Source organism: Hypomesus transpacificus, chromosome 25 (genome assembly GCF_021917145.1).
Source record: "Hypomesus transpacificus isolate Combined female chromosome 25, fHypTra1, whole genome shotgun sequence".
Taxonomy (NCBI): domain Eukaryota; kingdom Metazoa; phylum Chordata; class Actinopteri; order Osmeriformes; family Osmeridae; genus Hypomesus; species Hypomesus transpacificus.
Window position 1 is genome coordinate 1,145,439 of NC_061084.1, and position 24,487 is coordinate 1,169,925.

General features: G+C 46.2%; 2 protein-coding genes across 5 annotated transcripts; one reads left to right on the forward strand and one right to left on the reverse strand.

Annotated features, from left to right (window-relative positions):
- Window positions 1–742: 742 nt before the first annotated feature.
- On the reverse strand, window positions 743–20,692 carry eml3 (EMAP like 3). Of its 3 annotated transcripts, none has more exons than XM_047048986.1 (24): window positions 20,474–20,692; window positions 12,371–12,547; window positions 11,839–11,950; window positions 11,132–11,653; window positions 8,976–9,092; window positions 8,729–8,757; window positions 6,969–7,004; window positions 6,716–6,836; window positions 6,211–6,360; window positions 6,000–6,069; window positions 5,782–5,892; window positions 5,378–5,473; window positions 4,235–4,369; window positions 3,974–4,112; window positions 3,618–3,769; window positions 3,396–3,521; window positions 3,154–3,285; window positions 2,953–3,020; window positions 2,669–2,757; window positions 2,450–2,547; window positions 2,189–2,276; window positions 1,979–2,077; window positions 1,686–1,816; window positions 743–1,569 (listed from the first exon to the last, which is right to left on the reverse strand). In XM_047048986.1, the coding sequence occupies exons 1-24, from the start codon at window positions 20,496–20,498 to the stop codon at window positions 1,345–1,347; spliced, it is 3,048 nt and encodes a 1,015-aa protein (XP_046904942.1). In that variant the 5' UTR covers window positions 20,499–20,692; the 3' UTR covers window positions 743–1,344. The 3 variants fall into 3 exon arrangements, with proteins under 3 accessions (XP_046904942.1, XP_046904943.1, XP_046904944.1); XM_047048987.1 differs by lacking the exon at window positions 20,474–20,692 and adding an exon at window positions 16,863–17,061; XM_047048988.1 differs by lacking the exon at window positions 11,132–11,653 and having other exon boundaries at window positions 20,474–20,686.
- On the forward strand, window positions 20,659–24,431 carry ecsit (ECSIT signaling integrator). Of its 2 annotated transcripts, XM_047048992.1 has the most exons (9): window positions 20,659–20,735; window positions 21,023–21,074; window positions 21,480–21,650; window positions 21,798–22,209; window positions 22,567–22,790; window positions 22,918–22,975; window positions 23,114–23,262; window positions 23,457–23,562; window positions 23,797–24,431. In XM_047048992.1, exons 2-9 carry the CDS (start codon window positions 21,069–21,071, stop codon window positions 24,105–24,107), a joined length of 1,437 nt encoding a protein of 478 aa, XP_046904948.1. In that variant the 5' UTR covers window positions 20,659–20,735; window positions 21,023–21,068; the 3' UTR covers window positions 24,108–24,431. The 2 variants fall into 2 exon arrangements, with proteins under 2 accessions (XP_046904948.1, XP_046904949.1); XM_047048993.1 differs by lacking the exon at window positions 20,659–20,735 and having other exon boundaries at window positions 21,027–21,220.
- Window positions 24,432–24,487: the final 56 nt, after the last annotated feature.

Consider the following 24,487-nt stretch of genomic DNA (forward strand, 5'->3'; position numbering starts at 1 on the left):
GCCGGGCAGAAAATCCTTGATAAACTACATTATGACTGACAAAAGTAGCCTAAGTATAACTTCAGTAATAATACTGAGTAATATCCATGCAATGCGATGTATGCTAAAGACAATTATTATTAACATAGTCTAATAGTTATCTCATCCCGCAGGCGTGCAGAATGATGTGACGCCGGCAGTTATTTGCACAATACGGCCCTCTTGTGGTAAATGAGACATCATACAGTTTTAAGAAATCGTAATACGGCAATGGTGAGAAACGTTTATAATTCAGTATTGATACACACACAAAAAGCGGCGACATTGAAACTACCCATGCAAAAGTTTCCACCGATGAAATTATTCTTCCGCATTTTCAAATCCTGTTATTGATGCGGCTGATCACTGCAGCCAGGAGCAGTGATCAGCCACATCAAGGAGACTTGTCCAAGTGATCAACTCACACCTTGCCAGAGACGGGGGTAAGAGAGAAATCTGTTCTGCATGTTTATTTTGGGGTTAAACCCCAGTGAGCATGGTGAGAACATGTTTGGGATATAGCCCTCCAGTGAATTAAACTGTTCTCTAAGCGGGAATCACACCCACAACCTTCTTACTGTGTCACCATTGCACTTTACAGTCAGGCACATTACAATACGATGAACAAATCAATCATTTGTTATTACAACTTAAATCAGAAGACATCCATACTCTTTAAGACACTTAAAAAGTATCTTTTGCTAAATAAAAACTTATCATAGGCTCAGGATTCATACAATGTTTTATTCAGGCACTTTAAGATTATGTGGAGGCAAACAGGAAGTGTAAAGACATTTTAGAGTTAAAAAGTTTGATAAAAGACTATGACAAATACATATCCGTAAAGCAAAACCATTGTGGTCATTTACACAAAGTTATACAACTTCAAACGAAAACTTTGGAATGTAGAATTTGACTTCTTTGTCATAAAGATTAGGATATATAATGGCAATCCGACATAAAAACACAAAAACATTGACCTTCAAATATGTCAAAACTGGAAATTCACAAAAGGCAAACAGAATAAAATATATTCTGTTCTGGCAAAAGTTAGGCATTTAACTTTATGTCATAACATGTGGCTCACATTGTACAAATCTATCATTATCCTCTGAAATGAGAATCCTGTAGGTTAAGGACTCCATGGTAACCCCTCAAAGCAAGAACCCAAAATCTGTATCACAGAGTCTCTCTTTTTTCTGTGTCAAGAATCTCCCTCTCTCTCTCTGCCAATCTCTAACCTCTCTGTCAATCTCTCTCACTCAAAATTCTCTTCCACTCTGTAAACAAATCACTTTACAAAACAACGTTCCTGTTCTCTCATCTTCACGAGCCAGATTCGTAGGAGCTGGAGGAGGCTGGGGCTGAGGCCGGGGCTGAGGCCTGGGCGGAGGCCAAGCGCTCGCTGCTGTCCCCCGTCCCTGCTCTCGTCACCCTCCACTGGAGGATGCAGGTGTCCTTCCCCCCAATGGAGAGCAGGTGTCTGTCACAGTGGGTGAAGCGCACGTTGGTCACGTGACTGCCGTGGCCCTCATACCTGTGACTCGGGGCCTAGGGACAGGAGGCCAAGCGGAGAGAAACAGATATTCAGTTTGGTCCGTGTTGCACGTGTCATCACTGTCTTCCGACGGATGCCATAGTGTTGTTTGATTGTGGGCGTGTCTGACCTTCAGTTTGGGGCAGGGGTACTGGAAGAGGTGGACCTTGCAGAAGTCGTCGGCCACGGCAACCACCCTCTCGCTGTGGGAGCGGCAGAGAGCGTTGATGTCTGTCCCGTCCGAGCCCTCCAACCACACGCCTGGAACACAGCCCATCATCAGCATCACATTCACCCTCGTATCAAAGGCAATTCAGCATGGCTACAGTACACGGACCTACTCTCCACAAGCATCACGGCTGCATTGTGTTTGAAGGGTCGTTTCATGGTCCTGGTGGTGTTGAAGTGGGATTGAACGCTTACCCATGACGTGGAAGCCTAACACACAAGTGTAGGACGCCCATTCTCTGTCTTTGCTCTCAAAGCGATTCCTCAGCAGCTTGCAGCCCCCGGCCACTTCCCCTGTGGAGGTAGAGCTCATTTAAGGCGGATTAAAACAGACAGTTGTACAATTTGGATGTTAATAAAGGATGTACACACAGTAAAGATAGATGTTCAGACACATTCACTCACAGTACAAGATCTCGTAGTCGCCCGAGTTGGACATGATATACTTCCCGTCTTTGGACCAATCAAGGTGAGTGATGAAACTGGAGTGACCCTGTTTTGGGAACACAATAAGAGATATTGCATCAAGTCACTACAACATATGAATTAGGTGACAGGCAGACAACAGGGAACTGTCTGTGTAGGACTGGTACGAAGTACATGGGACAACATTGATGACATCATGAACCCACATCCAACCACAATCCCCCATCATGCACTGCTCACATTGCACTTTCCGTAGCGGGTGTAGCGGCGGCCGGACTCTGCGACCGTGTAGATGTAGATGAAGTTGTCGTGGGAACCCACTGCCAGGAAGCTCCCATCTGAAAGAGAAGAAGAACGCGGGGCGTGTTCCTAAAGGGAGACCAAACAGCGCCATCTAGGGGGGGAGGGCGTGCGGCATTGTGCTCAAGACAGAAAGGTCAGCGAGCGGTGGACCCTGACCTGGCGAGTATCTCATGACAGACAGCTGCTCGTTGCCGTCGGTGAAGTCTGAGACGACCTCTCTAGTCTGCATGTCCAGCACCAACCACCTGTCGTCAGGAGTCAGAGAGGGGTTGTCACAACGAGACAGGCGACTTCAAACAATCCTGCTGTTGCTCGCTCAGGACCACCACCACCACCACCACATCAGCAGGAAGACATGTTCTGTCACAGCTAGTGATTATTAGAGGGATTGATATTCAGACTAATGGATGACTTGAGAGACCGGTCATGGAGGGTCTCACCTCCCTGTGCTCAGGCCAACAGACACCACTGCCCCGTTTGGACAGAAATCCGCACAGAGTCCGTACTCCTAAGAAAGGATTGTTTATGTCATCGATAATGTCACATATCATCAAATCACGGCATCCATTTTTGATCAAAAATAAATTGTTTCTGTGGGCTTGTGGGCGCGTGCGGGTTTGATGCTCGTGTCACTGTGTCACCTCCAGTGTGGTGCACCAGTCCAGTTTGTGTTCCTCGGTGTTCCACAGGCACACCTGTTTGTCATGGCCGCACGTGAAGAAGGTGTTCTGGGAGGGATGTGTGGCCAAGCCCCACATCTCATCCATATGACCCTGCAAGGTACAAAAACACTCACTGTTCGTCTGCCTCTGTGTGTTTGTGTGTGTTTGTGTAAACAAAACCTTCTCATATTGTTGAACACACGAGTCATCATGATGTGTACCTGTACTATGGCCACAAAGCCGTCTGAGAAAGTGCCTCTCAGTATGGCATTTCGGGTTGTACCAACTAACAGCTCCTCCCCATCAATGTCCGCGAGGGTACGGACCGCACCAAACATCTCTGGAATCTAGAGAAACAGAAGTACGGAATTAAGACCGAATCGAAACAAGATTGCAGTTACCACACACACAAACACACACACACCCACAAACACACGTTTCACCTCACACTCTCTCTCGGGCGCCAGGTCGGCACTCCACCGGATGATCTTGCGGTCTTTGCCTCCGCCGCTGAGCACAGCGCCGCCCTGCAGCATGCACAGGGTAAACACACTGCCCTCGTGGGCCTGCGTCTGCCGCATGATCTGAAAGGTCTCTGGAGCAGGAAGCACACCACAGGAAGGAGAAAGGGTCACAAACAATACCACAGTCCGGTCGTTGACTGGATGAAGACGTCGACGGAACAGAATTGCAGGATTATACACAAGAATATGAAAGCACATTTGTACATTTTACAGACTCGAAAAATGTCAAATGTTCATCTAGCTTCACATGAACTTTCACACGGACAGAGCCTCACCTTTGGCTCCTTTCCCCAGCGTTTTGACATCACCCGGAGATTTGCCCCAGGTGAGGATGTTCCCATCGGAGTCACCTGTTAGCACGTCTCCCGTCAGACTGAACACAAAACACTGGATGAACTTGGGCTTCTTGTATTTCTGCCGGAGAGAAAACAAACAAACGTCGCCTAAGCGTTCCAGAGTAAACGCCAAAGTAGCATGGGAGGCGTTGGCCTGTCGTTGCTGCACAGCGGGTCTGTGTCTTGGAGAAGTCCACTTACCCCGAAGATGCCCTGTTTCTTGGTGAGGGATCCGGCGCTGAGGGTCCAGAAGTGGACGTGAGACTTCCCACAGGTGATGATTATGCCGCTGTCGCTGGGGTTGAACTCCACAGCAAACACAGCCTCGTTAGTGCTCTGCAACACCACAACACACACGACTGAAGAGGAACACCTTTACCTGGAATATCCTACTGAAATATCTATAAACTATAAGTCGCTCTGGATAAGAGCGTCTGCTAAATGACTAAATGTAAATGTCATGTTAGGTTTGAAGCTCTTTAGATATGACGGGGCTTGTTTACAGTACAGTACAGTGGAATACCAGTCTACATTGAGGGATGGGCATACAACACTATGCAGTTATACAGTAACGACACTCCTAAATCACTGTTTAGCTGTGTGTTCACAGTATGTGGTCTGAAACCCTCGCACTCCCAAAATGGACTGGTGAAACGCCCATGATAGATGAACCTTGTGCAAACAGAGCTAGGATAATGTGCGTCCAGAGTCCATGCTACAAGTCTCTGTCAAAAGAGATAGAAAATGATCTCATGCATCTGCCCGCCGATGTAAAGCTAATCTCCTGGTCATGCACATTTATACATACATACACACACACACTATACAGCCCACATAGCAGAACCACTGGACAGATTCACAGTCTAAAATATTTACACAGTTGCCATGACAACCCCCGTTCAAATTGCTCTCAGGGAAGTTGAGAAATTTGGGACAAAAGCCCACGATAGAGCCGGTTGATACCTCGGCCATACTTTTTCTTAATCTCCACCAACAGACCTCCTTTATAAGTGGCTCTACAGACTCCCCGTGTAATGTAATTCTGGCTCTAGCACTTCCTACGCATGCTAATTCTAGTTCTGGCTCCCAGCTAAGACACATGGGAGGCAGATTCCTTTCTGACAGAATGAGGGGAGCGCTTGATATCAGACACCAGACAGACATTCTTTTATCTATATGTTCACAAACCCCAAATTCCCTGGTATTCCGTGTGTGACTGTGTTTATACGTTCAGTATGTGTATGTGTGTGTGTGCGTGTGTGTGTGCAGCCTATGCGTGTGTGTGTGTGCATACGTTGAGTGTGTGTGTGTCTGTACAGTGCATGCCCGCGTGCATGGCCATACCTTAACCTCAGCATGCTTGGTGCCTTTGGCACAGTCCCACACAGACAGCATGTGTTCGTTGGAGTCATCAATCACACACAGGTAAGCTCCACAGTCCTGCAGCCCAGACAGGCAGAGACAGAGGAGGAGGAAGACAGAGGAGGAGGAGGGGAAGGAGCGGAGGAGCAGGAGGGAGAAGGAGTGAAAGGGCAGATGGCAGATGGAAAGGTCATGAAAGAAAGTGACAAGGACACAGAGAAAGCGAGCGTCGATACAAAAAAAAAAAAAAGAGAGAGACAAAGAGATACGTCAGTGAGTTCATCATCCGTGGACACGGACTGCTGACGTCCTCGACGGGCGTGTTGGTGTGTGTCGATGGGAGATGCTGGCGCTGAGAGCTAGGCAGTAGCTAGGTCGGGACTCACGGCCGTGGAGAAGGCCACAGATCCCACGCCTCTCTCGAAGGTGCCCAGGCCGATCTGCTGCAGGGTCACCAGCGTGGACGAGTCCCAGATGTGGACAAAAGGCTGCAGGGGCTGAGGCACACACACACACACCTTTAATGTACCGTACGTACCATAATGACCTAGGAGAGCCCATCCTCCTGTCCAAGTCCCCCAACTGACCCTCCCCCTCCCCTCACCTTCCCATCTTTATCCACTCCGGCGGTCTGTCCCGACGCCACGCGCACCTTGTCTGGATGGATGGTCAGACTGCGGAACACATCACAACAACAACCCCCGTGAGCCTCACACCTGGCCTTGAACACAACACAGAAGTCCGTATCCGGGGGGCCTGCAAGGGGGTGAATGCTCAGGGCCAGGGGGCTCCTGGTCCCCGCTGCAGCCTCTCACCAGCGGACACAGTCGGTGTGCTTGCGGTAGTGGCGCTGGGTGCGGCTGTTGACGTGGTACAGCACCACCACGCAGGCGATGAAGTACACGGCCTCCCCCGACGGCAGCAGGTACAGGTTGGCCCTGCAGTCTCGGCCTCGGTAACCGTAGCTACAAACCCCGGCCAGTCAAGGTCATCGTCGTCATCCTTCGTGCATCTCATTGGTCAATCGGGTCTAAGTCAGTCATTAGGCAACAAGCAATTTCACCCACAGCTACTTCCTCTAATAGGTGATTTATGGAGGGCGTACACTGTTCTCATCTGCCTGCGCTGAAGATGTCGGTTACTCAAGGACACAGAGAAACTTTGGAATCTGTCTGGCTTTCATGGCACTGATCCATTTCGTTAAGCACTGTCAAATCAAATCCAATGGTCTGATCAATAATGGCTCAATTACAAAAAACATCTCTCTGTCGCTGAATCACTGCACCAATGCCTGTGGCTCATGGGCAAGGGGAAGGATACACCCAGTCTAGTTCCAGTTTCTCAGCGGGCGGTTCCATTTTCAGATCTTCGTAGTTCTGTATGTTTGAGGGGATGTACATGGTGATTGGTCGACCGCGGATGAACATCTTAATTGATTGACCTGTCGGCCAATAAGAATTGGAGACGAGAGGCAAAACTGAAACATGGATTCATATTCTTTTTCTGAGTCATATATGTCATATTCAACACACTTTTCATTTAAACACACATAAGGGAATCCCATATTTGATACCTTGGCTGTAGGTCGCCCTTCTCGATCCTGGTGAACCTGAGATAGGTAAATGGAGAGAGAAATGGGAAAGAGAAAGACCAAAAAAAACAGAGAGAGAAGAAAAAGAGCAGAGCAGAGGGAGAGACAGGGGAACAAATAAACACCAGGATCCTCGGAGCTCTAAATCACAGCTGATTCCGTTGTAGCGGATCCAATCCTGACATAATGGATCCCCAGGGATCCATTGGGAGCGCTTGGGGTGAGATCTATGAGCACAGCTCTAGGTGGCGATGCAGCTCAGCCCCATCACCTAGAACACTGGTATCTAACTTTCACGTGTGTGTGTGTGTGTGTGAGCGGTCATCCACTGGTGTGCAAACCTGGGGTGTGTTGAGGTGCCATTAGAAGTCTGCACGTCAGAGAAAGCATCGTAAAAGACTGGGTCCATGTCTCTAGTCACTGTGCGGTTCATATTATCTGCCTACAGTAAAGCATTTTACAATAGTGTTCTAAAGTGAGAGGTCTCTGGGTAATGGATAGAACTACAAAAAAAACCTGATATCATCTCACAGTAAAAGTCCTCTGTAATCTTTATAGAGCCTTCGAGATGGACAGGGAGTAAAAACTATGAGCTAGCTCTTGCTGAACTTTGTTTGGCCCAGAGAGAGACAGAGACGGAGTGCGTGAATGAGAGACAGAGAGTGTGAGCGAGAGAGAGAGAAACTGGCAACAAATCAAAGTGAGCGACAGTGAGATCGAGAGAGAAGTTAAGCCGTCCTTTCGGGGAGGACTCGGCATCCATCATCCAGTTAGGGGAGTCAGAGTGGCTAACCACAATGGATGTGTGTTTCCACCGAGGGAGGAGCCGTGCCTTGGGGAACCTCCACACTAACAGAACCTCCTGTGTGAGCACAACCAGGACAGCTGCACTCGTATAAAAAAAATGACAGAGAAAAAAAACCTTCCTTGAGATCATAGCATGTCGGACGGTATTTTCGTCTTTTCGGTGTGTGTGTGTGTGGGATGAACGGCGATGCACTCGGAAATAACCCGCGTCTAGAGAGTCTAAATAACCCAGAGGGTTTGAATAACCGTGCAACGCTTCTGGTGTCCTTCGAAACATTCTTATGGCTCGACCTTATAATGGGACAGTAGCACACGTGTAGCATTTGTAGCTACTTCCTCATGAGCGTCCTTGTCTCCAGAGATCTGGCCAACCCTAAAGCTTACATTTCAAGACCATTAAGCTGCTCTGATAGGCGAACCCAACGGATTTCACGCCAATTGAACCCCCATTAGGGAGAACTGGTCAAGAAAATACAGACAATCATGGAGAGGGTGTCCTCGATCAGCACTGAGCTTGGAGAGTGACTCCCATAAAAGCTAACCGCACAAAAAGCCGGTGGCTTTTAAAAGCGGCAAACCGCAAGTGAAGGCTTTACGCTGCATGCTGTCGTAGGAGTTCTGTATGCGATCCAGTCGTCCTAGACTTTGAAACGGTTCCTGCATGTGGCTTTGAAGTCATATACAAGCTTGCTGGAAATGGCATGGGGCTTTTTGTTGGATGAAGAGGGAGAGAGAAAAGGGGGGAAGAGAGAGAAAGGGAGAGAGAGAGAGAGAGAGAGAGAGAGAGAGAGAGAGAGAGAGAGAGAGAGGAGAGGGGGAGAAAGAGAGATAGAAAGGGGGAGCAAGAGAAATAGGGAGGGAGAGAGGGAGAGAGAGAGAGTGGAGGGGGGAGAGGGGATGAAATAGAGAGAGGGAGAGAGAGAGAGCTTCACTACCTGCAGTGGAGACGAGGTCTTTGGCCCGGCTGTGAAAAGAACACAACCAGATCTGTTATGCAGGCAGAGGGACATCACGGAGATCCCAAGACTTTTCATGGGAATGGAATTGTATTATGTGCACATAAAAGCCCTTTGTGTTCCAACGAGTGACTGTTCAGTGAAATATGTGACGCTTTCTCCGATTCGAGTTTCCATTCGAAAGTGACAGTGAGTGATGTCTGGCAGGCGGGAAGGCCTGTCTCACCTCTCCAGACTGGGGGAGCGGGTGAGGAGGTTGGCCGAGGACGCGGCCTTCTTGTCCAGTCGTTTTTTGGTCTTCTCCTGGGTCTCCTTAGCCAGTTTTTCACTGTTCCTGCGGACCCTGCACGAGGAACGTTGAGTTGAACATCTGTCTGCAGACGGGTTGGATGTACATGCATACCCCCCAAAAAATTGCTTCCACACACCACCACATGCAACCCCAAAACATACAAACGCATGCGTCGAAGAAGACAAAGACATACCACATGCACAAACGCGCACGCACACAGACACTGATTCGTTGCAAACATTTGTCTCTGGATCGTTAGGTTCCAGAGCAAGTCCTTCCTGTGACACCCACCCAGTTTCCTGAATGTGATGAGTAACTCCTAGCCAGCCCTGATCTAAGGTGATTTCCTTACCAGGATGCTCATGGCTGGCTTCAAAAGGAAGGCTGACCTAGAAAGTTAAACCCAACCCCCTCCTTTGGTATAATAAAAGCCACCAGATAACAGGGATCGAGTACATCGAACGAGGGGAATTCCTGTTAAGAATTGTGTTTATAACTATGATTTTGCAGTTAGTACCACTGCTTTCCATGGAGTGGCATGATAGAGTCGAATTCCTCATGAACTGAAGCAGATGCGTTCAATCAACAAAAGTTATCTTGCAAACCACAACAAGAAAGAACACATACACGAGAGAAATATTGAAATAATTTTGTAGAAAGAATAAGATTTATGATTTTTCATTTCATGCAGCAAAGCCCCAGCCTAGGAAACCATACTGAACCTGCGTGCTTATACTGTTCATCTCTGAAAACATCTCTCTTCCTACTACAGACAACCAGAGTACTGGCCTAGCTATGTGATTGGACAAGAGTTTCGGTCAGGTGATTTCTGTATTTACAGTTTGACCCGTGACCCAATCTGTGATTTAATTTTGGCTTCACCCATTAACACCCACACGCCTTTGCTCAAGTGGTTTCTATCAAAGAGAGACTGTTTAGAGGAAACAAACAGGAGCATAGCCCTCAGTCTGGCTTCTCAGGGAGTCAAAGGGCAGCAGAACCTAACAGAAATCACAACCCTCTATTAACACAGACCCCAGGGAGTCCACATGCAGAAAGTCTTGCTGAAGCAAACCACTGATTTAGTTGGATTAATAGGTTAGATCAAACAACTATTCGATCAATAAGTTAGCACAGACTGCTACTTTGTTAGCGACCTCACTTTTGCGTCTGTCAAACCCAGCTGTGGAATCCCTGATAACGAACAGACTCAACACAAAGCTAGTTATATCATGTCTCAAGACGAACATGAAACTTGTGACCCTAACAGCCAAAGATCTTTTTGCTGGATATTTCCTTTGTGTAGTATTGCTTGGCCAGTTGGAAACTATTGTACGTGGAAATGGCACGTCAAAGAAATGTTGACATGGCAACATAGAGCCTGCGCCCCCTCCCCGATTATCCCTGCGTTCCCCACCGCTGAAATACACAGTGGGGCTCCTGAACGCAACAGGTCTCATACTTTCCAGTTTGATCCTCTCTCTCTCTCTGTCTTTCTCGACCTCTCTCTCTTAAACGTGTCACTCAGTGTTTACATTTACATTTAGTCATTTAGCAGACGCTCTTATCCAGAGCGACTTACAGTAAGTACAGGGACATTCCCCCTGAGGCAAGTAGGGTGAAGTGCCTTGCCCAAGGACACAACGTCATTTGGCACGGCCGGGAATCGAACCAGTGACCTTTTGATTACTAGCCCGATTCCCTAACCGCTCAGCCATCTGACTCCCAGTTAGTGTTGTTAAGCATTATGTGACACTGGGCTCTATGTTCCAGATCCCACGTATTTAGCCCCTGTTAGGTCCATGGAAAAACCCAAGGCTCTCGGTCAAAACAGACATCACCCCCCCCCCCCCCCACCCCCCCGTGGGTTTCCGTAACACAACATAATTACAAAACCTGGCAACCCACCCTTGATTGACGCACGGGCGTTAGGAGAGCATGATTTTGCAGCGTGCGCAAGTGTAACAGAAACGACAGCGTGGTTCATTTCCCCCCAGAAGTCATGCAAATCGGGATGTAGAGACAGGGGTGAGGATCGGGCGACAGACGGAGGACGGGAAGGAGAGGGGGGGGGGGGGAGGGACACGCACAGAGGTTTCTTCTCTCCCTCCAGGATGGTGGACAGGGGTCCGGCTCTGGGGATGGGGGTCTGGTCCTTCGGGGCAGCCGGGGAGCTCGGGGAGGGGGTCTGGGGGGCTGAGCTCTGCTCCTCTGGTCCATTGGCCTCCTGGAGAACCTCCCGCTGGAGGCTCCTCATGGTGGTGGGGTGGATAGGTTCCTCCACCAGGGAAGAAGCCCAGCTCAAGTCCTTCTCTCTCTCCCTGCCAGCTTCATCCTCTCCTTCCTCATCCTCCTCTTCCATACCCTGGATTCGGTGCAGCTTGGCCCGGGCCCCCTCCAACACTGACCCCCCCCCAGGGAGGGCGTCCTCCAGGGAGAGGCTCTGGGTGGCTCTGGTGAGAGCCAGGGGCACCCTGTCCTGCCCTGGGTCCTGCCCCAGCGCAGGAGGATCTGTCTGGGTAGACCTGTCCAGAGTGGGGGGTCTGGGCCTTGGGACTGGGGATACGGAATCACCAATGTGGCCATTCTCACCATGACTGTTAGTCACTTGGCTAAAGAAACATGTGCAGGAGTTGATAGACAGGGAAGTGAGGGGAGAAAGTCAATCAAAACAAGACATTATTCAAATAAAAAAAACTATATTTCCTGACAAGAATGAAAAAAACAAAACAAGGTTTCCTCAGGACATAAGCTTGAATAAACAATGCTTTATTGATATGGACGGACAGTCTGATACCTGGTGTTTGGGTGTCGTAGTTCATCTGGGGCTGAGCTGGACGACTGTTTACGACCACGGGAGCAACCTTCGGAACAGACCTGGTTCAGGACCCGGGCTGCAGCTGGGTTCACTGGTGTCACACACACGGCACACAAACATTATAATGACATATTGCCTTACGGCCTTTTACACCCAATTACACCCCAAAACTATGGAACAAATTACCCATAAATATTAGGAAAGCAAACACGCCGCTAAGACATTTTTTAAAGACAGCTTAAAACCTAACTTTTTACCGAAGCATTTAAGTAATTTTATGTCAGAAGGGTTTTACTACTTTTATTAGTTATATTATTGTTTTTATAGATTTGCTATTTTAATTATTACTTTGATCACTTTTATCATTGTTTTTATTGATTTTATGTAAAGCACCTTGAGCTACAATTCTTGTTTGAGATGTGCTATATAAATAAAGTCTTACTTACTTACTGTGTTGTGATATGATAACTCAGAGTGCAGCGACCTGAGGGATGCTGTTGAGGAGCCCTACCTGCAATCAGCTGCTGTTTCAGCAGGGGGATCAGCTGGTCATGGACACGAAGCCTTCGCAGCGCGTCGGCCAGTGATGACTTCAGCAGTGTGATCTCATCTTCCTGCGCCTGCAGACGGCCCTCCATCATGGAGACCCGGTCTGGGAACTCAGCGCTGCTGTCTGCCGACACATCATCTGAACACACGCCACAAGAACCAATCAGGAGTTAGGGAGGGAGTCATGCCAAGACAACATTGGTCAAGACTAATAAGCGGTAAGGGTAAGAAAAGTCTTTCCAGAAGTGGATTTTTGTTTGCTGTGGACCAAAACAATCTTTCATTTGAAAAACAAAAACGTAGGAGAACTTTAAGATCCCCGAATACCATGGTAATGGGATCCCTACATCCCACAAGAATGTACTCAAAGAGAAAGAACTGTGTTTAGAGAGAAGAGCCTCTGGCAACCTACTGATTGTAAACCCAACCTTAATGCCAGCATCCATCACTGACTCCAACTTCCAAAACAAGAGGAGAGGTCCTGAGAGTCTGTTGTTTATTTACTTGAACATTACAGGTCTTTCATGTGCTCCACCGACGGAAGCGGGCACATTTTTCCACCACAAAAAACAGGCGGGAGATATCGGGATGGCCATTAGTGGAGAGGATTTCCCACATGTGTTTCAGCTTTCCTACCACCTTTTCGTCAATTAGCGGGATCAGCCTCGCAAAAGGGAAGGTGGTGTTAAGCTGATGGATTTTAGAACAGTTAAGTGGGCACAGATTCATCGAGATGTTTCCATGGGTGAGGACTCCTGGGGGTGAACGTTCTGGTATCGACCACAGGAATGACTCTGGCAGATAACATCACTTGGGGGATTTGAAGACATCAACATCAACAGCTACCGTTGGTGTGTCACAATCCTCAGTGTGGGTGTGTGTGCACGTGTGTGTGTGCGTGAGTTACAAGCTGCATACCACGAGACAGTGAGCAACCCTTTAGGGTTTAACTTCCTGCTTTAGTTGGCCACACAGCCTTATAGAGAGACTGTGGCTGGCTTGGTAAATTGCCATGCAAAACTTCCCCTCTCTGTCCTGGACATGAGGTACTATGGTAACAATTAGGCATATCCTCTGTAAAAAGAAGGTCATTTGGGACCCAAACGACTGTAAACTCATCACAAATCTGCACAAATCTTCAGATGACATCGAGTCCAAACCAACAGCTCATCCAAATGAAGAAGACAGGCCAACAACATGACGCAACTTTCAACTAGCCCTGTTTCAATCTGTGCCTATAGGAATGCTATCATTCAATATCAACAGACAGGGTACGTGTTGGGACCAAAGGAAAGCATTGTAAAGTAGAGCTACAACTCCGAATCACTATAAACCATGAAAACATGCCTGAACAGCTCTAAGTTGACTGGCCTGAGGGAGTCTCACCTATCATATCTGGCACAGGGAGAACCGAATGATGCAATGCAAGCTACCAGGCATAACTGGCTCTGTGAGAAGGGCTTGCTAAGTGTAGTAGATCAGAGGTGTCACTTTCTTTACCAAACCATGTTTCCCCCTACTTCCTGTTTCCATGACTCCTCCACGCCATTCAGTCCTTGTTGTTTTCACCTCATCTCCCTTCCTTCACGCCTTGAAATATCTCCTCCTCTGATATCACCCCTCCCCTCTCCTCCTCCAGTCCACTCGGGATTAAGCTAAGATTTATGATCTGATCATTTCATGATAAGACTATGATCCCACACTCATAGCTATGAACTTTCCCTCCACTCTTAACCCTTCTCTTGCTGAGGGTGGTCATGTGAGAGGTGACAGTCAGGCTACCAGACCAGAATACTCTGATCATGACAGAGTCTTTGAGGAGGCTCGTAACCCCGTTGGAGTGGGGTTGAGAGGGGAGAAGTGGGGAGGAGCAGGGAGAAGGAGAAGTACACTCCTTCTTCTCCGCCTATTTGGGAGTGGGAGAGGCATTCAAATCCTTTTGTGCCTGGCTGGCTCACTAGCAAAAACAACACTTTAAATGGTTGCGCAAGAATCCGGTGGGCAAGAAAACATGCAAAACAGCAAGAAGGAAGTCAGTTCAGTTTAACGACTTTCCTTGGATGCATGAAAATATCTTTTTTTTTTCGCTTTGAGGCAATTCACTGTTAGCCGGTTCTGTTTTCAAGAAGAAAAGAGCTTGTCTAATACCACTACACACACCCTCTCTAGTGTGCGCATGCAGACAGAAACACACACCCCCTTTGGACCAGAACCATGACTGCATACACAATGGGGTCTCTCAGGGCTGTCTAAGTCTGCTGTCTGCAAAGCTACTCACTGGACAACTCAGACACAACAACAACACCTATGGAATAATCCTGAAAGTTATGTGCAGTACATACATTATCAAAGTACAAGAAAGCAAAACAAAGTACAAGAAAGCAACACACAGAAACATATTCTAATCTGCAGACAGTGGTGGAGCATTGGTGCACAGTGCGTAAGTAATCTGAATATACTGTGTTTATACCCGGTTGAACTGAATGAACTTGAAATCATTAGTCAGTCACTCAGTCAAGATATACATGTGATGTCAGCTATAGGAGTCTAGCTGGAGGAAAGCTCCAAGTTACAGTCCGGTACGCCATTTTGGGTCATCAGTTACCACACAAGCAGCCTCGTATAGCTGAACCATGAGTGTTTCAACTGAAGGAGGACGGACTGGAGGGGAAGACACATAAAGACAGCAGAGATGTGTCTTATCACAGATACAAAACACCTGACTAGCTATTGGCAGAGAAAAAATATATATCTTTTTATGCTCCACTCTACCAGCTTGCCATACAATGGAAATATGCCGTGGAGATAATAGGGCTGAACCAGAGAGGATGTGGCGGACTGGTGTTTACAAAGCTAGATGGCATGTAATGGATGGGATTCAGCTGTGTTGAAACTAGATGCATTTGTGATCCACTGGGTTTACAGTGAAATCTTCAGGCGGCGTCCCAGCTTTTCATCCAAACTCTGCTGACTGGCTCAACTGACCATGAAGTATGAGGTTCAAGTCCTGCGGTTGAAATCTGAATGATAAAGATATGTAAACTGGGTGGGCCAGAGATGGAGCTTGGACTACTTGAGCGCCAGAGGTGTCGAAATCAGTTCCTGATTCAGACACATCGTAAACTATTTTCCTTCCATTTGCTCTCCCTTTCTTGCACCAGCACACATGTTTATGCACAGACACACTGACACAAAGTGCAAGTACGAGCACACACACACACACACACATGCACAGACACGCACACGCACACTCATGGTCTATTAAGAATGACTTACTTCCCACCTTGGGCACCTGGGGTACAGTATTCCCTAACACACACACACACACACGCACACACACACGAACACTTCTGCACCACATGAGTAAACACAAGCTCCTGTGGCACTGCCCCTCCTCCAGTTCCTGTATTTCACCAGGAAAAGGGATTTAGCTTTGTGCACAAATGACTCAACCTGCAGTGAACAAACATTAAATGACAGCATATGTATAAAGAAAAGATCCTAGTTCATTTCAGTCTGTGTTTAGCTGTATGTATAAGGAATGAAGGATGGCAAGCAAATTATTTCTAAGTAAATGGAAATGCGTAACAAACTGAACACAAATCTGTCACAAATCTCATGAGGAGAAAAAGTATGCGCAACATGTGTCAACTCTGACCTAATCAAACTGGAAACAAATCAACAAGGTCATGGAGAATGTTAGCATGATGTTGCAACTGTTGCTAATGCTGCCATTAAAACTGCTACCGCTTATAAAACACGGAATAAATACCTCAATTTAAATGTGTGTATCTATAAAACCAGGAGGCTAAGTAGAGGGAGACATTAAATGCCAAAAGGAATCTGGCAGATTTCATGGTACAAGTGGGTGTGGTAGCTCCATTATGGTTATAATGACCTGAGCAAAAACACTTGGGTGAGAAATGTAGCCATATAAAAAAAAACATGCTTGTTCTACACTCGTCATATAAAGAATGCCAGTGATATCATTTCAGGAAAATCAAGGTTGCTCTGCTGCCACATCCACAGAATCCTAGGATATTTATACTAAGCCAACTGCAGTCCTGGACACATGAGGAACTAATTAGGGCCTTGTGTTGTGGGCCAGTTGTATGGGGAGGTTTGTGAATGTCCACATGTGAAGTTACAGATGCAGGAAGGATGTCCAGTCAAAAGAAAGAAGGGCACATGTTTCCTCTCCTCAGGCCCAACAAGAAGGTACTTGAAATAGTTTGCTCATGCTCCCATGAAGGTAGGAAAACAAGCACACAACACACACACACGCATAACAGAAGAAACATATGCATGCACTTACACAGACTGTCTGTGTGTCTCTCTCACACTCACTCACACACACACACTCTCTCTCTCACACACACACACACACACACACACTCTCTCACACACACACACACAGGTCTAGTACTACATCGCCTTTGTTTCTTCGTACATACCCTTCATGGTTGAGAAGCCAGGGTTTGTGGCGACGTCAGAGGAGTTTGGCAGCAGAGCAAAAGCAGAAGAGGAGAGCAAAGATCCACTACATTCACAGCAGCTGGGCTGGGAGGCCGTGCCAAAAACAGCTCCCCCCTTTTCTCGCCGTCTTCCTCTTTCACGCAATTAAATCTGAATCAGTCCACACTCCCCGTTGCATGCAAAGACATGTTTAGTGACAAACTGACCGTTGTGAATGACTCAACGGCGTGGTTTACTGCGCATTCTGTGAACTGCAACTCCAACACGGTCGAGACAAACTCATGGTTCAAGACTTGGCGTTGAATCAATGTTTTGACTGCATTGGAAGCCTTATCTTAGAGAGAAGTCTCACCCGTGTAACATCATATCCAACAAGATCACGCCGACGATTAACAGTGAGGACAGAAACAATACAACAGGGCACCGATCCTGCATTGGTGAGCGCAGGCTTCCAGTCTCACTGTGCCTCAGGTCATCTGAGGTCCTGTGGGGGGGTTGCATGATCAGGCTGCAGCTGAGAGACACTTACAGAGACCACACTGATTGTTTGTCCAGTTGGCAAATGCACAAGCTGCTACCTGTCCTGTCTAGTGGGGAGGATATTTATATCTATTTGTTTTGCATGACTACAGTCATACTGAAGCTGGAACCCTTCTAGGTAGTTTCACTCAGTTCATACTATAGTCTCATTGCTTGATCGAGACCGAAACTGAACTGATTTTAAACCCTGTAAGACAACTGGTTGTACGTCACTTTTAGCTCTGTAATGGAACTTTTCCAGCTTTTTTTTGAAAGACGACATTTACATAGCCAATGGGTCTATTGTCTTGCCCTGCAAGCCATTGGATAAATGTGGTCTTTCAAAAAAATACATTTGCAATTAGAGAGCTAAAAGTGACGTTGTAATTTTACAACCAGGGGCCTTACAGGGTTAAAAATCTAAGCTCTTTCCATAGTATTTTATAGTATAGCAATTGAATACTAATGCAGATACGTCTCATGGTTTTTCAACATTATAGTATCTAAAATGGAGAAGTTGTGGTTATTTCCCAAAACAGACTTGAAGAGTCAACAGCAACAGCTGGCTTCAAACTACCCTCCCTTCCCAGAGTCCACCCCTCCTCTGACGGACCCTGTCTTGTGTAAGGAGCATCAACCCCCACAGAAGCCGTTGCTCCTCTCTGATTGTCGCTGGTTCTCTGTTCCAGCACGATCTCAAGCAACGACATCACATCCTGTTGGCCTTGTACCTGCGTGCCTTGTACGCCTCTTCAGTGGTTAGGATGCTGTTGTTATAGCTTGTACATTCTGAAACAGACAGGAGAGAAACAGGTTCTTCCTCCCCCGCACGAGAACAACACGCACACTGCTATTGTCTGACTATATTGGAAAGGCGTATTGAATTTCTCAGAGCTCCATCTCCACAATCAACTTCACTTATTTCAGTTCATGTGAAGTGGCCATGTGATCGAATTTCTAGGAAATCACCATTGAGGTCTCATTAACCGGTTAATCTCTTCTGTTGAAACGGCGTTGATGTTGTTAGATCGCATGCTGAGCAGACAAAGATAATATGTTGACAGACATGGTTTGTGGGGTAAACACACAACCTAGGGGATAAACTATTCTAAGTAAGCCTATCCAACATCTGGGATATCCAGAGACAGCACTAGAGGGTTCACCTCTGTGTCATGGAGATGATTTTCATGTCTGACTAGATCAGAGGAGAGTTATGCAAGACCGTGCTTGCTCTGGATAAGCATATCAAAGCCATGAGCTATAACTGTGGACTACTAGTTCTGACATAAATCGCTGTGTCATCTCGCTGTACTGTGTCAAGCTATGCAAGGGGCTTGTGTGACCTTGTCATAATTCACAACCCTCTGCAGCCTGTACTGTTCAATACATTCAACACGTTCCACAAGGGGATTTAAATATGATGCCAACAGTTCTCAGAATAACAGACCGGCAACATTTAAGCTAGAAGCAAAAGTTCAAGTTAAAACACACACCAAACACATCAGTCCAGACATGACAAACTATGTCATAACAAACATCCTCTCAGACAACACTGCTGTGACAGGAGAGCATGATCTCCGGACATGAGAGAGAGAGAGACAGAGAGACAGAGAGACAGAGAGACAGAGAGAGAGAGAGAGAGAGAGAGAGAGAGAGAGAGAGAGAGAGAGAGAGAGAGAGAGTAAGGTTGAACTGAACTCCAATCAGTACATAGGGAAACTCAGGCCAACCACATCATGTAATGCAGCTCTTCCAAAAATGAGACAGCGCCTAAAGCACACTACCCTGTCTCCTCACCATGTCCAATGCTTAGGGGCACCACATAGCACCTTACCTGGGGTCTGCCAAGTCAAGACAAGTGCTTTATTTCAGATGCTGAATAATACTGTATAAAAATGACTAAAATATGTCATACAAATACATCACTAAAGGAGTATGTGGACCGAGGCACTTCATAGGGGGTCTTGTCTGCAGATGCTTCTGGGTTCCTCTCTGAGAGGTATTTACTGTTCCCCTGCTCCCCGGCGTTTAACAAGACGCTAAACACAACATCAGCACATGAGGAAGGACAGCTTGCCCCTGCAGCTGTGTAACAATAGCCCCATTGTGCTACAGCATTATAGACCCCATTAAAGTTTTCATTGGAGGGGCATTGGTAATCGTTTCACTGTGCAAAATGGAGGGGGGCATAGTTTAGATGCAACAGCCACATACTGATTGATGTGCTACCTCAGAATGTGAAGAAATCACTCGATCTTAAAACAATCCTAATATAGTGATTAAATGCAGGGCAAATATTTATATTTTGCATGAATGGAAACACTAAACATGTATACACATTTTAAACATACTTCCAAATATTAATACGGTATAAAAAATGACAAGTTTACAATGTTCAATTTCATGGTGGTCCAACTGCAAGTTGTAGTTCTGACAGGCTTAGAAATGCATGGCAGAAGGGTGTAAACTATGCCTTTAATTATGATATATCAACTGACAAATAACAATTTGAAAAGGTAAATAGTAATTTACATTTTACAATGTGATCAATCAACCTAATAAATTTGAATGCATCCATATTTAGATTTCTTGACATTGTTCAGTTCTGGTAAAAAAAATCTTGTCTTCATATCGATCACAATGGATTGTGAACTTGATACGTGTTGTTACTACATGGAAGAGACAGTGTAGCCTTTCATGTAACATTCTCTTCTCACAACGTTCTAATTTCACCTGACCCACAATCTAAAAAGGGAGTTTTGGTGTCAAGTTGCATTCTTACCCATCTGTCAATCAGAGAATTTATATACCCTGCTTTAAAGTATTATTTTGTTTCAAATAAGAATTAATCTAATACCTGACAGAGCAGACGATACACGTTCCAAATCCGTGATAAGAAATGTGCCACTACTGTGAAAATTAACTTAATAAAAGGTTTTCAAATTACAAGTAAAACACATGTCAAATCTATAATTAAATATCTGAACACGCCTACATAATTATTTGCTCTGTAGATAAACTTCTCGTCAAAAATTGCCCGTTCAGAACTGCATCTCAAAACTCAACTTACCCAGACTATTGGTAGAACCATCCATGGTCCTATGTTGAGAAATTTTGTACAGTCTTTTTAAGAGTGAAATTTGTTTTCTGGTGTATTTTCCATTCTGACGGATCCTGTACCCTGGAGCATGACAGTTAACCAAGAGCTAGCTGCTCGTGTTGAAGCAGTTCCTTTAGAAAAGAGGGGATTGCATCGCAACGTGCAGTTATCACAGAGGTTTCAAAAAAGCACTACAACACTGTAGGAATCCAGGAAATAGAGCATCGAGGAGGCAAGTGCACAGCTGTAAAATGTCACAAAAATATTTCTGTAGAATCTGAAGGCAAACAAGTCATCTTTAGGAATATGTATGCTTATGAGTATGTCTTTCTAAGCATCTATGATATAATGTTTTGCCAACCGAATCGTATAACTTTTTTCGGTGGTTACACCCCCTGTCAACCGGTTAAACTGAGACTTTTTACAGCAATTTCCGCCACCTTCTGGCATAGCTGTGAACGGCACCTTTCTTTATGAAGCCGGAACTCAAGTATGTGTTTCTTGTTCCTGTTAAACTAGGGGGACGAAAGAATATTCAGAACCAGGAAATGCAGCCGTTTCCAATATGGAGGTACCCATGAGTTTTGAAGGAGACTTATTTCATAGTCTCATAATCTTTCTGTAATGCAAGTATTGGAAGTATTGGCAATCGAATATCCCTTATGCGTAAAGATGTTAAATCATGCACACTTGCCCACATATTCCTGCTAAGATAAGGTAAGGAGATACCCTGCTATCAGAGAGTAGTGATTGCTATGTCATGCACTTGGGTTTCACTGACATATTATTGAATGAAACTCATAAACGAGTGAATTAGAAATTAAATGAATCCATATAGCAAATTAAAAGAAAATAAGTAGCCAGATAGCTAAAACATCTTAAACAGCACAATACTGTATTGATAAAAAAGCTTCCCAGCTTTGCATATACATGCAATGGGATTAAATCACACGTCCTTTAAATTTCTGCCATGCAGGATCAACACTACGCATTTGCAATGAACTGCACTCGCTGTCTACTGCGGCTGCATAGTTTGGGCTTCTTAGCCCCCTCTGCCAGAGCCTCTTTCCAGCACACTGCCTTGATCCAGACATCCTCAGTGCATACAATAACAACAGCCCTAATCCCACACAAGACTTATTGTCAGGTAAGAAACTCATGTTTTACGCTCTGTTAACATAGCCTACTGCTTGTGCATTGATTGAATTACACTTAACTTGAGCAACGGACATGAAATTAGTTTCCGTGTTCGATCAGATATGTAGCAGAGAACGTATCTTCCTGTCTCTACCAGACTCAGAGGCATTTCCATGGCAGCCCAGCATGTGCAAAGAGCCAGCCTATGACAACAGACCACGGAGAGGAGGAGGAGGATGGGAAACGGAAGAACCGGTCTCTGGTAACCCACGACGACTTGTTTGAGAGAGCGTCCAAGGATGCCAAATCCAAAGCTACCTTTAACAGAGTGTTGGAGGTCTTCACAAGGAGGGACATTCGACGGAGGGGTCACGTAGAGTTCATATACGCTGCCCTGAAGAAGATGCAGGAGTTTGGTGTGGAGCGGGACATCGCCGTGTACAACAAGCTGTTGGATGTGTTTCCTAAAGAGGTTTTTGTGCCCAGGAACTTCATTCAACGCATGTTCAACCACTACCCCAGACAACAGGAGTGTGGAGTACAAGTGCTTGAGCAGATGGAGAACTATGGTATGTCCTTGTGTGTTGAAACGACACAGTGAAGATGGCTATTATTACTTTTCATCCCTAACTATTATCGTCCTACATAACTAACGACTATTATTCTATCAGAATCAGAAAGGGATTTATTCGCCTTGAAAGTTTGCACAGACAAGGAATTTGCTTTGGAAGGAAGGTGCATACAGTAAACATATAGGAATCTTAAATTTAAATATGTGGTCTAACTATACTAAGGATACATAAACTAGCAGTACTAAGTGGAATACAATTAAAATAGAATATACAATAATAATAATATATATTATATAATATATATTATATACTATATAACTAATCACTATTATTCTCCTGACAATGTGTCACCAGGCATCATGCCCAACGTGGAGACGAAGGTCCTGTTGGTCCAGATCTTTGGGGAGAAGAGCCACCCTATCCGAAAGTTCCAGCGTCTCATGTACTGGTTCCCCAAGTTCAAGCACGCCAACCCCTTCCCCGTCCCCCTCCAGCTCCCGGAGGACCCCGTCGACTTGGCACGCTTCAGTCTGAAGCGCATCGGCAACGACCTCGACGCCAAGGTCACCGTCTACCAGGTACCCGGTTCCAGTGCTGTGAAACGGCGTCTGTCTTCACTCGTGCTGATTCACTGATCCTGAGGCTTGATGTTGTCCTTGTTGTTTGTTATGCTGGGCAGTCTGACCTATTCTGTCTCCCGTGTAGATGCCGTCTACGGACATCTTGGAGACGGGAGAGGAGATCACGCTGCCTCACGTCGTAGGTAGGCTACACAACCACACTTCTCCACCTCCCTGAGGCTTTTTCGCTGGTTCCAGTTCCCCTTGAAGGATATATATGTAGTGCAATCTTGCAGTTTACAGCTTCTCTCTTCTTTTTCGGCTTCTCTTCCCCATGGCAGGTATCCAGAGCCCAGACCAGAAGGAGATGCTGGCGAACCACAACCCCAGCAAGCCAGTGTTTGTGGAGGGACCCTTCCCCCTGTGGCTCAGGAACACATGTGTCAATTACTATGTGCTGAGGGCTGACCCCCTGCCCCCAGAGGAACAGGTGGGCTACCCTGGAACACTGTCTAACTGTCAGTATATGGCATGATCAATACTTGTGTATATTTTATTTAATAGGACGTTTCCCCAGAATAACGATCCATGCATATAGATTCATTACCCCACTAAATGGGATATGGGTGCTGCTGCTAAAGTGTGTTAGCATTGCCAGCAGTGTAAATGTTCTCCACCTGACAGGTTGAAGAGCCGTACGACCCAGAGAGATGTTTTGATTACCCACTTCAGTTGGACCTGGACCTGGACAGGGACATGGGGGATGATACCAGCTTCCATGTGGACAAAGGTGTGTCTATAGATACTGTGTGTGTGTGTATCTGTGTGAATATATAGACTAGCACTGTATATACATATACTGTTTGGTAGTCTGTAAACAATGTTAGTTTGTTTGACTTCCCTGACACTTTCCAGTTGCATATATTCAGAAAAAGAGGATGAATGGAAAGGCAAAAGGGGAACAATGGTATTCAGTGTTGTCCTTTACCGAGAGCATCAGTGGAGAACGTGCTTGTCCCCACAGTGGAGGAGGGCCAGGTGTATGCCATGTGCATGTCGGGCCAGGGAGACCAAGCCACCCTCAACCAGTGGATCTCCGGCCTCCAGGAGGCCAACCCCATCCTGGGCCGCATCCCCACGCTCTTCCGCCTGGACGCCGGGCCCAGGGAGCTCCAGGGGGTGGTTGACCCTGATCCAGGGCACGGCTACGAGGCTGACCCAGACATGGATGCCCGGCCCGGGGAAGAGAAACCAGGGTCGGACACTGTGGTGGTGGAGGAGGAACTGGAGCCCGGACACAGACAAGGACTGAAGCAGGGCGCTTCAGGACTATGAAAGGGTCCAGTTTGAGAACTTGGATCAGCGAATACAGTTAGACACATTTTAAGAATACCCCCACTAGCAATTTTACCGCTGATACCATCATCATGTTGATCCGCAAATATAAAAGGAGAATGTGGGCTATACAATCTGTTGCTATAATCAGTTTATTTCCTGTACACAAACGGGAGTGTGAGCTTATTAAGCAAATACGGTAGATATGCGTATTTACTCTGCTGCTGTTCAAATTCACATGTCGCTTTAAGTTATTCCCCTTTGAAGAATTTTAGAATTTGCACTGTGTGTGAAGTCAACAATAAATTTCTCTCAAGACGTGAATCGCTGTATGGCATGAACAGTTATACTAGGATGCATAATACAAATACAATGCATAA